The sequence below is a fragment of the Vespa velutina genome, chromosome 4, assembly GCF_912470025.1.
Source record: "Vespa velutina chromosome 4, iVesVel2.1, whole genome shotgun sequence".
NCBI classification, from domain to species: domain Eukaryota; kingdom Metazoa; phylum Arthropoda; class Insecta; order Hymenoptera; family Vespidae; genus Vespa; species Vespa velutina.
Window position 1 is genome coordinate 3262033 of NC_062191.1, and position 12796 is coordinate 3274828.

The 12796-nt window shown below is 26.7% G+C and overlaps 3 protein-coding genes across 10 annotated transcripts; 2 read left to right on the forward strand and 1 right to left on the reverse strand.

Annotated features, from left to right (window-relative positions):
• The first annotated feature begins 130 nt into the window (after positions 1 to 130).
• Positions 131 to 8498, forward strand: LOC124948291 (probable phospholipid-transporting ATPase IIB). Of its 6 annotated transcripts, XM_047491700.1 has the most exons (16): positions 131 to 523; positions 674 to 944; positions 1021 to 1196; positions 2681 to 2825; positions 2932 to 3204; positions 3301 to 3543; positions 3607 to 3795; positions 3872 to 4449; positions 4527 to 4943; positions 5032 to 5197; positions 5296 to 5674; positions 5773 to 6013; positions 6107 to 6273; positions 6349 to 6552; positions 6675 to 6809; positions 6880 to 8498. In XM_047491700.1, exons 2-15 carry the CDS (start codon positions 939 to 941, stop codon positions 6806 to 6808), a joined length of 3318 nt encoding a protein of 1105 aa, XP_047347656.1. In that variant the 5' UTR covers positions 131 to 523; positions 674 to 938; the 3' UTR covers position 6809; positions 6880 to 8498. The 6 variants fall into 6 exon arrangements, with proteins under 6 accessions (XP_047347656.1, XP_047347655.1, XP_047347657.1 ...); XM_047491699.1 differs by having other exon boundaries at positions 132 to 523; positions 6675 to 8498; XM_047491701.1 differs by having other exon boundaries at positions 132 to 523; positions 674 to 727; positions 6675 to 8498.
• On the reverse strand, positions 6019 to 10579 carry LOC124948294 (probable phenylalanine--tRNA ligase, mitochondrial). 3 transcript variants are annotated; one of them, XM_047491713.1, is made up of 5 exons: positions 10228 to 10579; positions 9657 to 9757; positions 8865 to 9586; positions 8502 to 8794; positions 6019 to 8430 (listed from the first exon to the last, which is right to left on the reverse strand). In XM_047491713.1, the coding sequence occupies exons 2-5, from the start codon at positions 9668 to 9670 to the stop codon at positions 8140 to 8142; spliced, it is 1320 nt and encodes a 439-aa protein (XP_047347669.1). In that variant the 5' UTR covers positions 9671 to 9757; positions 10228 to 10579; the 3' UTR covers positions 6019 to 8139. The 3 variants fall into 3 exon arrangements, with proteins under 3 accessions (XP_047347669.1, XP_047347668.1, XP_047347670.1); XM_047491712.1 differs by having other exon boundaries at positions 9952 to 10579; XM_047491714.1 differs by having other exon boundaries at positions 10459 to 10568.
• On the forward strand, positions 10027 to 12433 carry LOC124948295 (probable WRKY transcription factor protein 1). Its single transcript, XM_047491715.1, has 3 exons — positions 10027 to 10311; positions 10404 to 11190; positions 11283 to 12433. Exons 2-3 carry the CDS (start codon positions 10407 to 10409, stop codon positions 11792 to 11794), a joined length of 1296 nt encoding a protein of 431 aa, XP_047347671.1. The 5' UTR covers positions 10027 to 10311; positions 10404 to 10406; the 3' UTR covers positions 11795 to 12433.
• Positions 12434 to 12796: the final 363 nt, after the last annotated feature.

Genomic DNA, 12796 nt, shown 5'->3' on the forward strand with positions numbered 1-12796 from the left:
TATATGTATATATATATATTGACTTCTTATATATAAATTATTCGACTAAACTAAGAAATATAATTCCGAATAAATACTTAGGAGCATGCGTAAACGTACACGTGATCGTCGAATGCCCAATATGGACGCGCACGATATATCGTCGTATTGCGGGTATCGCGAATTTTGAAGCAGCATTATGCACGGTTAAAGAAAAAAAAAAAAAAAAAAAGAAAAAAGAAAAAAGATATTAAAAAAAAAATATTTCATAGTTATCACCTAAGGCATATACTTAATCTACAATTCGTATATCTGATATTAAAAATCATTTCAAAAGATAGACATGCGTTACGATAAGAATAACAACTTACCACGAGAACGATTTACGTACATATTACGTCCAGGAGAGAAGAGAGACCATCTTATTTGTGTATATGTGATTATTACATTGTAAATAAACAGATCAGGATATATCTTGATCGATACATCGAAAGGACAATTAATTTGATACATTGTGACATCTTATAATGATGCGGTTATATAGGTATATGAAAAACTACTGTTATTGTAAATGACATTCTTCTCTCTCTCTCTCTCTCTCTCTATCTCTTTATCTCTCTCTCTCTCTCTCTCTCTCTCTCTCTCTCTCTCTCTCTCTCTCTCTCTGTCTTGTGTGACTTGAATTTCTCGGCAGATACTATGTGTGACAAAGAAGACTGTGTTACTTTGGGTCACGTGATATTGCATCGTAAGAAAAAAAAGTTAATACATATAAGCTAATAAAAGTAAATTTAAGATATTTGCATATCGTCGAAAAAAAAAATCAACGTATAAGACGAGCGAAAGAAAGTAATAGTAATAATAATAATAATAATAATAAAAATAATAATAATAATAAAAGAAAGAAAGAAAGAAAGAAAAATACATTACTATTATTATCTCTTAACAAAGAGTATTAAATGATTGTAAGAAACATTGAAGTACGCGTATGTATATACACACACATATTATATATATATAATTTATTGTGATTATTGAAAGAATATTATGAGGTTGGAGGAGATGCCATTGCGGCTCAGTTCGGATGAGCGGGACTTTGAAATGGACGAAGAAACGGATTATCTTCTCCAACCTCCTGAGGATAGTATACGACTTTTGACCTCTAGAAGACGACGATTTAATAATTGTTCGAAGTTCCTTAAAAATGGTTTGTGCGGGTAAGTAAAAGAAAAAAGAAAAAAACATTCATCTTTGTAACAAATATTTACAATTAAAATTTAATAGCGTACAACACACACACACACACACACACACACACACATAGACATACATACATACATAGACATACATACATCCATACACGATAAACCAATCTCGTCCTATGGTTGACTTCCTTTTTGAAAATAGATCGCAATGTTATCATTATATTTTTTTTTCGATTATTATATTTCCATCAGGATTTAAATTAAATATTATTATTAATATATATATATATATATATTTTTTATAAATTTCACATAATTTCATATAATGTCACTTGTTATACACATCTAGGGAATTTTGTTAACGCAAATATAATTTGTTTTTTTTTTTTTCTATATATATATGTAGATATATATCTATAAATATAATGTTTTCTATATATATATGTATATATTCTACATATTTTCTATATATTTACATGTATATATATATATATATATATATATATATATATATATATGTATATAATTAACAAGTATACAATTTAAGTATTTATTTCATTCGTAATAGTACTCACCAAATATCTTACTTTTTTTTTTTTTTTGGACTAAATAATAATCATTAAAAATGAAATAATATATAAAAGTAACTTGCGCGCGTTGTGAGCTTGCAACGCTGTCCTGTCTGCCATTGGTTTTCTACGTTAAATCAATGATAGAGATTTTTATCAGACTCTTGCTGATATTTCAACTTCGATGCATTTATAATTCGAGAAATAAGTTCGACGGACAATCGTAATATACAAGGAGAAAATTTTTCACAATTTTCACAATAAAAATTTATTTTAAATCCAAGTGGTTCAATTATTTTTATTAATTCTCTCTTTTGCGACATACAGTTAATGCTTCTCTCGTGATTATATGTTCCTTGTTTGAAATGATGTCATAACAAAGTTCAGTTGAATTGACGCGAATAGATATCAAAGAATTTGTAAGCATTCTAACAAAATATTCTTTGTTTTTTTAATATATATATATATATATATATATACACGTAATATAAATATATATATATATATACATATATACTTTGTTATATATCGCATGTAAAACCTATGAAGAAAAAAATATCTAAATGGAGACACAAAGCAACGTAATAAGACTTTCGAAAGAAGATATACCATTAATATCAAGACCACGAAATAGTAATTCGTGGACAAGGTGATATTTCTTTTAATGGCATACACATATATATTTAATTTATTAATATTTATTACGATTAATCTAGAAGGACAATGATTAGATATTATAAATGATCATGTTTCAATACTTCAATTTCAGCTGGCAAGATGATTAATATGAGTAAAAATTTATTGTTAGTGATTTTATATATCTATATATTATTATATATGTAAAATATTTAATAATGAATATCCAATTCGTCCGGATAACAACGAAGAAGAATTTTTAATATTTATCATTATTTTAATTATTTACAGATGTTGTACGTGGATGTGGAGAAGATGTTGCAGAGAAAGAGAATTAAGAGCAAGAGTTATTCATATTGGTCAGCCCATGTATGATAAATTTCCTACGAATGTCATAAGAAATCAGAAATATAATGTCGTTACTTTCTTACCTATGGTGTGTATTACTTTCGTACGACGAATATAATTATTTATATATTTATATATATGAAATTTGCTTGAAATTGCAATGATTTATTTTTTATGTATCTTTATTTTCTTAGGTCCTCTTTCAACAATTTAAATTCTTTCTTAATCTATACTTTTTGCTTATGGCAATATCTCAATTTATACCAGACATAAGAATAGGATATTTATATACATATTGGGGACCATTGTGTTTCGTTTTGACCGTTACGATCTGTCGAGAGGCTGTAGACGATTTCAGAAGATACAAAAGAGATAAGGAAGTCAATGCTCAAAAATACCAAAGATTGGTTAAAGGTTTAGATATACCAGAATTAGTTCCAAGTTCTAAATTACGAGTTGGTGATTTGGTAAGACATTATCTACATAAACAAATAAATTTTAATTAGTTTGAATCTAACGTGAACGTAATATCTTATATTTATAATATCTTAATTTTTTAACAGGTTATAGTAGAAAAAGGTCAAAGGGTACCAGCAGATTTAGTACTATTGCGAACAACAGAAAAATCTGGTGCATGTTTTGTAAGAACCGATCAATTAGATGGAGAAACAGATTGGAAATTAAGATTGGCAATACCGGCAACTCAAAAATTAGAAAATCATTCCCAATTGTTTGATATAAAAGCAAGTTTATACGTTGAAAAACCTCAAAAAGATATTCATAGTTTCATTGGTACATTTACACGTGTAAGTATTAAAAATAATTTTGATAACTTTAATACCGTACTAATGTGGACGTTACATTAACAGTATGATGGATATGGCACTGAAGAAAGTTTGGGAGTCGATAATACTTTATGGGCTAATACTGCTGTGGCATCTGGATCGGCACTTGGAATAGTTGTTTATACTGGACAAGAAACAAGATCCTTAATGAATCATTCTGCACCTAGATCCAAAGTTGGTTTGCTTGATCAAGAGATAAATCAATTGACTAAGGTATTTTATTTATAATAAATAAATATATTTTTATTTTTGGTTCATCATGAGATACTATTTTAATATGTTTTTATAGGTCTTATTTTGTGCAGTTATTGGACTTGCATTGGTCATGATGTGTTTAAAAGGATTTAATGGTCCTTGGTATCGTTATATGTTCCGTTTTGTTTTATTATTTTCTTATATCATACCTATTAGTTTACGAGTAAACTTGGATATTGGAAAGGCATTTTATGCTTGGTGTATACAACGAGATAAAGATATTGCTGGTACAGTTGTAAGAACAACTACAATTCCAGAAGAACTTGGTCGTATATCTTACTTACTGAGTGATAAAACCGGAACGTTAACACAAAATATAATGGTTTTTAAAAAATTACATATGGGGACAATATCGTATTCTCAGGAAACATTTGATGAAGTAACATCTGTATTAAAATCTTGCTATACCACTATGGAAAATTCTCCAACAAAACCATCAGTGCATAGTGGAAAAATGAGAAGATCTGAAAGTACGAGAATTTACGATGCAGTACATGCTTTAGCATTATGTCATAATGTTACACCAGTTTATGATGAAATTAGTGCATCTACTAATCTGGATTCAGTGAGTGTAGAAACAGGAGAGACTGGAGATTCTGGTTCTGTTCAGAGGTAAATTTTATGATAAGTAAAAATAAATTATAATTCTTATCATATTCTTTTGCTGTTAATGTGTTTTTATATTTTAGTCAGGCAGAAGCTGATCAGCATTATTACTTGCCTGAACAGAAACGTAATTATCAAGCTTCAAGCCCGGACGAAGTGGCATTAGTAAAATGGACAGAAGAAGTGGGATTAGCTTTGGTCAAACGGGATCTGAATTCTATGCAATTGAAAGCTCCAAATGGAAAAATATTAAATTATACTATATTACAAATATTTCCATTCACTTCTGAAACAAAAAGAATGGGTATAATAGTCAAATCAGAAGCTACTTCAGAAATAGTATTTTATTTGAAAGGTGCAGATGTTGTTATGTCTGGTATAGTACAGTATAATGACTGGCTAGAAGAAGAATGTGGTAATATGGCACGTGAAGGGTTAAGAACACTGGTTGTAGCAAAAAAAAATTTGACAGAAGAACAATATCTTGATTTTGAAACAAAGTATGCGGAAAGAAATTTTTTTTTTAATATTCATCAATATATTTCGTGTGAATTTTTTTAAATGCCTTTCATTTACATTATATTTTAGATATAACGCTGCAAGAATGTATGTTAGTGATCGTGTTTCAAGAGTTACAGCTGTCGTTGAAAGTCTTGAACGTGAAATGGAATTATTGTGTGTAACTGGCGTAGAAGATAAACTTCAAAATGGAGTTAGAACAACATTGGAATTATTAAGAAATGCAGGAATTAAGGCAAGAATGTTAAACAACTAAAAGATATATAATAGATTATTTATACAATAAATATATATATAAATAAATTATTCTATTGTAATTTTTAATATTTTTAGGTTTGGATGTTGACTGGCGATAAATTGGAAACAGCAACATGTATAGCAAAATCTTCTTTATTGGTTTCACGTACGAAAGGACTTCATGTTTTTAAATCTGTTCTTACGCGAACTGATGCGCATTTAGAACTAAATACTTTCCGTAAAAAACAAGATTGTGCCTTAGTTATCAGTGGTGATTCATTAGACGTATGCTTACAATATTATGAACAAGAATTTTTGGAACTTGCATGTGGGTCACCTGCTGTTGTTTGTTGTCGTTGTTCACCCACACAAAAAGCTGATGTTGTCAGTCTAATACAAAGACATACTGGTAAAAGAACAGCTGCTGTTGGTGACGGTGGTAATGACGTATCTATGATACAAGCTGCTGATGCCGGTACATAAACAACTTTTATGTATAACATATATATATATATATATAGTAATAATATAATTATATTATTTTTTAATAATTAATAATTGAATATCTCGCAGGTATTGGTCTTGAAGGTCTTGAAGGGCGTCAAGCCTCATTAGCTGCAGATTTTTCTATCTCACAATTTAATCATCTTTCTCATTTATTGTTGGTTCACGGTAGGAGAAGTTATAAACGATCAGCTGCATTGAGTCAATTTGTAATTCATCGAGGCTTAATTATTTCAACAATGCAAGCTGTATTTTCAGCTGTATTTTATCTTTCTTCAGTTGCCTTATATCAAGGTTTTCTTATGGTTGGGTAGGTATATCATATATATTAAAAATATCATTTTCTATTATATACTTGTAATAAATTAATTAATTATTATATGTTATAAAATATTTCTTACAGATATGCTACAATCTATACAATGTTTCCTGTTTTTTCTCTGGTATTAGATAAAGATGTGTCAGGAAAAATAGCACTTACTTATCCAGAGCTTTATAAAGAACTCAGTAAAGGTCGATCACTTTCTTATAAAACATTCTTTATGTGGGTATTGATAAGCATATATCAAGGTATGAAATAGAGTAATCATTTAATATATAGTGTATAGATAAAATATAATTATTATACAAAGATTTATTTTTCAGGAGGAGTAATAATGTATGGTGCACTTATTATGTTTGAAGATGAATTCATTCACATAGTAGCTATCAGCTTTTCTGCATTAGTTTTGACAGAATTAATCATGGTTGCCTTAACAATTAGAACATGGCATCATATTATGATCTTAGCAGAGATCTTTTCTTTGGCACTCTATTTATTGTCTTTAGTTGTATTAAAAGACTATTTTGGTAAGTGTAATTCTTTCTATTTAATTTTTGATTTATTGCAATATTATTAGTAAAATATAATAATCTGTAATTGTACTTTCTCTCTCTCTCTCTCTCTTTCTCTCTTTCTCTCTTTAAAACAGATGCTGAATTTATCAAGACAACTGATTTTTTATGGAAAGTGTTAGTCATCACTTTAGTTTCTTGTATGCCGCTATATATTCTGAAGTTTTTAAGAAAAAAATTCTCTCCTCCGAGTTATACCAAATTATCATGAGGTACATATATCAGTCTTATTATACCAAAAGTATTACAAGCGATAAAATATTAATTTATATAAAATTACAGCAAAAATATTCATGTTCGTATGTCGGTTATTTTTTCAAATTATTAATTCGATTAATCGATTTCAAAATGCTGTTGAAAATTTTACATAAAAAGGTATACGCACCATTTTATCCATCAACTATTTTTGTATAAATTCTAAGCAAAAAATATTAATATATATTTCAAAATATGGATTGCAGAACTTAAAGTTCTTCAATGTTGTAAATTACATTGGATATTTATTACATCAATATTTATAGTCAATCAGGGCTGTCTTAATTAAAATCGACTGAAAAAAAAAACAAATTCAATATAATTTAAATCATTGATTAACACGATGCCCTATTTATATTTGCTTCGAATTATAGTGCAAATTAATTTCTAATTGCGAACAGAAATCTCATTACAAAAGAAGCTTTTAGTACAGATCTTGCATTTTTATGTGATTTATGTGAATATTATTAATAATAATTTTGTTGTTATGATCTATTTATTAGTTAATATAAATTAATCAAATCTTTTCTTCCATGCTAGTCTTCTATCATATAAGATTGCATGGCATTCATAATTTTTATGAATTTTATTATATTTTTGATGTTATTATATTTATATTTGCAAAATTAACAAATAATTTATAATATTTTTATATTAAATATATTTGTAAAATATTATATGTGGCATGATAGAAAGTAGACAATATTTAGTTCAATGCTTGTAGATTGATTCTTTCCAAAATAAATGCCACTTCAATTACAGTTTTGAAATCATAATTATAAATCAAAATTATAAAATATATGTTCATATAATTTCTTATCTAAAATATTAGAAAATTTTTGTCAACTTTTTTTTATTTTATTAATTTGTTGTAAACTAATGCATATTTTATCTATTAAGATACACTTTATTTGTGCAATGAATTTAATTCAATCAAAAAATAATTCAATATTATTTGCATTAAACATCTCTTATTTATTATACCTAAGTTGTTAAGTAAGGTATAAAATTGGCAAACATTTTGTATACAAATATATGTTAAATATGCATGCAGGAGCTACTTGTAATTGTTATTAATCATAATGTTAATAAAACACTATAGATGATATAGTTGTTCTTAGATAAATATTGTTTGTTCCATAATACATTTATAATTAATTTATGCATAAATAAAATATTATATTCCTTCCATTGATTTTTTTTTTTTTATTTCCTTCAAGTGTTATATATTATAAATAAAATAGACATTCATCAAACTACATAAATTATGAAGCTTTATTTGTTCCATTATCGTATAGTAACATGAAATCTCTCTGTTGCAGCTTTCTCTATTTTATGATGAATATCATTAACTTCTGTTTTTAATAATGTACGTTCCATATGCCTATACACTATAGTATAACAATGAGATATTCTTTTGGTTTTAGGGTGCGCAAATACATCATTCAATATAACTTGTTCAATAATATCACCTCCAATTTCTCTAACTAGTTCATAAAAATTATTTGAAGTATAATGATCATTTTCTGGTAACCAAAAACTTATATCATTTCTGCACTGTGGATAAATGCTGATGGCCTGTAAACATTTATTTTATAGTCAATATTATATGCACAATATTTTTAAAAATATATTTATTGATCGTATACCTTGTATTGTATCTTTTTATTAACATCATCTACTTTGAATTGATTTAAAAAACCAGTATCAGTACTCCAGAACAATCTTATGTCTGGTATATTGTAAAGACACATAGCTAGACGTTCTAAACCCATTCCAAATGCCCATCCCATGCGATCTCCTGCTCCAGATTTATTTAGAATACTTTGTCTTATAATTCCACAGCCTAATATTTCTAGCCATTTATTTTCATGGAAAACTTCTAATTCCCACGACGGATGCGTAAATGGGAAATATTGATCGATCCATCGACATTGTATATCTACCCAAATGATTTCCATACATTTTATCTCAATAAATATAATTAAAATATTTATATAATTTTATTATACCTTGCCCAAAAATTGCTTTTGCCAAGCCTACTAAACAACCTTTCAATTCGTGCTCCATTATTTTTACAGACTCTAAAGTATGAGAGCCTTGTTTTTCCACTGATTCTACTTCTCTAGAATCAAATAGCTTTAAGTCACCTGAACCATTTACATTTTTAAATATTTCTTCTCTTGTACATATTCTAACAGCATCGATTTGATGAAAAACAGGATAATGAATAGAATCTATTTCGTCTCTACGATATACATCACCAACTACAAGAAAATTATTTAATCCCATTGAAATGAGATCTGCTTGGTGAGCAGTTGTATGAGCCCTCAGTAAAGTATCATGATTGATGTAATAACAATCATTTTTCTTTCTACTAGGATGATCTTTGGGAATGAGTAAAGAATCAAAATTTTGTGCAACAGTGACTATAGGATTTAAATTGTCGAATACGCTAAATAATGGGTTTCCAGTTCTGCTACGATAATTTTTATAAAAATAATCAATCACCCGTTGACGTACAAGAGACAACGGATGATATTGAATAATATGTAAATTACATCCTAATTTTGAAATAATTTGTGGCGTGACATTTGTCCATTCATCTATCAAATATTTTTGTCCTAAAAGTTTTAATTCATTTGGGCTTTTATTCACATTAACTATTGTTGAAAAATTTCTATTGATTGTCAATTGCTTTGTATATTTAAAGAGAGCAGAATAAGAATGGTACCTACAAAAATCATATATTTAATATTATATATTGAATTCAAAAGTTTAAATCTGTATACAATTTTACATACCATTTCAATATCATTATGTTGATATTATAATTACATTTAGGGATATAATACAGTAAACTATTGCCTAATAATTTTTATTAGATGCCATTGTTCGAATTATCCTACAATTTAAATACACGTAATAAGATAAATAAAATAGAAAGATTTATAATAATTACTATTTTACAAAATATAATTTATCAATATTTTCCATTAAATAATTTATAAGAAAGGAGGTTATTATGTAATTAATTTCACAATTAATATATTAAGATAATAAAAAAATTTCTAATGTAATTTTATTATTTATATATACCTTTTTATTATAAATATCCTTTGCAACACAAACAATATTTTAATTGATTATTGATAACTCTACTATATATAGGTTATATAAAGTAGTAAAGTATTTTACAACACAGTTGATAGAAACCTTTTAGTGACATCAAGCTGTTTCAAACGTTTGCCAAATATTGGCAATAATAGAAAATAATAAAGTGAGATAAAAATGTTATGTATATTTATTTATATTGCAAAAGATTTTATAAATTTATAACTTGTAATATTGTTAGTGAATAATTCAAATTATTACCATATATCGTCCTCTTTCTATATGATACACGTGTGCAAAAAGTTAGGTTATAATATTGTTTGGATCTTTCTTTAGATATAGATAGTAAGTATCTAATCGATAAATATATTTATTTATTATATTTTAATATTAAAAAAAAAAAAAAAAACGTTGATATCATAATAATTTTATTTCAGATCATGACAAGATATACAAGGGCAAAGGGATCCAAAGCTTCAAATGAACGCTTACCCAATGATGCTACTCCGTGGCATGTTATGAAACAGCAATTAACTGAAAATGAAACAACAGAAAAGAAAGTAAAAACAGCGAAAGAACTTTTAAGTGAAAAACACGAATCCATTGATAATACAGCAAGTAATAGTTGGGCAAGTTTTGATGATGAGAAATGCGATAAAAAAGTGACTCAAGATACGATATCTAACAAAATTAAAAAGAAAAAACATATTAACAATGAGAATAAATCAGAAATTCAAATGGAAAATAATGTTAATTTAAATAAAAAAATAATAGACAATGAAAATAATTCTGTACAATCTCATCAAGTTTTAAGCAAACGACAAAAACGTAATATGAAAAAACAGAATAAGAGTCTGCATGATTCAACTACTACAACTTCAACAAAAGAGGAAGAATCTAAAATGAATAATACTGATCTTCCTAATTCAAATCACAATGATACTAATTACCCTTCAAGGTTCAATAAAAATTATCCAAATGGAAATAATTACTTTAATAATAAATTTAATCATTATAATGGTAAAATGTTCAAACAAAATAATAAAAGGAAGCCTCCAAAAATTAAAGATGACAAAGAACATAAAAGAAGAAAGCCTGATTATGGACCTATCAAAATGATGCTTAATGGGGTAGAAATAGAGATAGTCAAGTATGATGGATTTCCAGTAAAGAAAGAAGATGCAGAGAGATTAAAAGATTTACGACAAAAAATGGTAATGCAAGGTACGTATATTTTCAATATGAAAAAAAAATCTTAATATATTACCTGATACATTGCAATGGTATATATTATAAAATGATTCTTTAATTTCCAGGTATACCGAAATCAGAAATTGATATTGCAATGAAATTGGAAAGAAGAAAAGCTGAAAAGGAATTGGCACGTGCTAAAAAGCATGTTTGCTTTCATTGTCGTAAATCTGGTCATAATTTATCGGACTGTCCTGAACTTGCAAACGAACAATCTGGTACAGGGATTTGTTTTAAGTGTGGTTCAACTGAACATACTCATTTTGAGTGTAAAGTGACTAAAGCTCCAGAATACAGATATGCAACTTGCTTTATCTGCCGTGAACAAGGACATATTTCCAAACAATGTCCAGATAATCCTAGAGGTATCTATCCTGATGGGGGAGCTTGCAAAATTTGTGGAGATGTTACGCACTTGAAAAAAGATTGTCCAGATTTAATCAAAGAAAAAGAAGAATCTATAATTACAGTAGATAAAATTACGGACGGTACTTTAGAATCTTTGGATTCAAGCATTGAGAAAAATAAGAGTGATAAAGATAAAAATAATACAAAAAATAAAATTGTAAAATTTTAAATTTTGCGATGAAAATATTAACTTCTTTCATATGCTATTATGTGTATTATATTTTTTACCTATAACATACAATAATAATGGTTGAATCAATACATTAGAAATAAAAGATGTACTAATGTGATTCATATGTATAATATATATACAACGCTTTTTGATGTACAAACACTTCAAGTGATTTTTTTTTTTATAAGAAATCTGATATCAGACATGATGTTACATTTATTTAATTAATGCGCTACCATTTATGCATCTCGCATCATATATTTACATATTTGAATTTAATTATAAATTTTATTTCTTATATATCGTACGTAGGATTACATACATTGTAAGAGAATTGTTTTCTCTATTGTTTACAAAAAAAAAAGGAAGGAAAAGAAAATTTATGTTGCATAATGCATGTTCTTTCTTTTAATAAATAAATTTTTCTTTTTAGTAAATTATTGTAGCCCATTGATATCAGATTTTCATTATTTACAAAAAACGCTTTATTAAAGATTAATGTTCTACTATTTATCAACATATTCTTATCTACATCAGCTGCTCTATAAACATAATTATTTAATATTACATTAATGTTCATATATTTTATCTAAGCCTGTATATTCACAATGTATTATAATAAAAATATTAATCGAAGTATGCATACGTTTTAACTAGGTTTAAAGTTAATATATTTAAATAAGAAAAGCAAAATATATTTGAATGAATACTAAACTTTCAATTAATTGCAATCATGCATAACACGATATTTTGTACAATATGTATACATTTATATGTACTTAAAATAATTATTATACCTTTTTCAAAAAGTGCAGTTTTTGTAAATATATAATATATATATTTCTGTTTATATTACATTTTCGTTCTTATATTATAATATATACATATAATATATATATATATATAAACTGTACCTTTTTTTTTGTTTTTTAATTAATTCCTACAGTATAATTTCAATATATTGTTATTTTTATAACCATAATAGTAATCCGGTTTATG

What these genes read in the sequence shown, in the direction of transcription:
- LOC124948294 (XM_047491713.1), bottom strand. An exon ending in AAAAGCAATTTTTGGGCAAG is followed by an intron (nt 8,795 to 8,864) that starts GTATAATAAAAT and finishes TCATTTGGGTAG; the next exon opens with ATATACAATGTCGATGGATC. An exon ending in ATAAAAAGATACAATACAAG is followed by an intron (nt 8,431 to 8,501) that starts GTATACGATCAA and finishes AAATGTTTACAG; the next exon opens with GCCATCAGCATTTATCCACA.
- LOC124948295 (XM_047491715.1), top strand. Translation starts at nt 10,407, where the DNA reads ATGACAAGATATACAAGGGCAAAGGGATCCAAAGCTTCAAATGAACGC. An exon ending in ACAAAAAATGGTAATGCAAG is followed by an intron (nt 11,191 to 11,282) that starts GTACGTATATTT and finishes TTTAATTTCCAG; the next exon opens with GTATACCGAAATCAGAAATT.
- LOC124948291 (XM_047491700.1), top strand. An exon ending in CTTAAAAATGGTTTGTGCGG is followed by an intron (nt 1,197 to 2,680) that starts GTAAGTAAAAGA and finishes AATTATTTACAG; the next exon opens with ATGTTGTACGTGGATGTGGA. An exon ending in TCGTTACTTTCTTACCTATG is followed by an intron (nt 2,826 to 2,931) that starts GTGTGTATTACT and finishes TTATTTTCTTAG; the next exon opens with GTCCTCTTTCAACAATTTAA.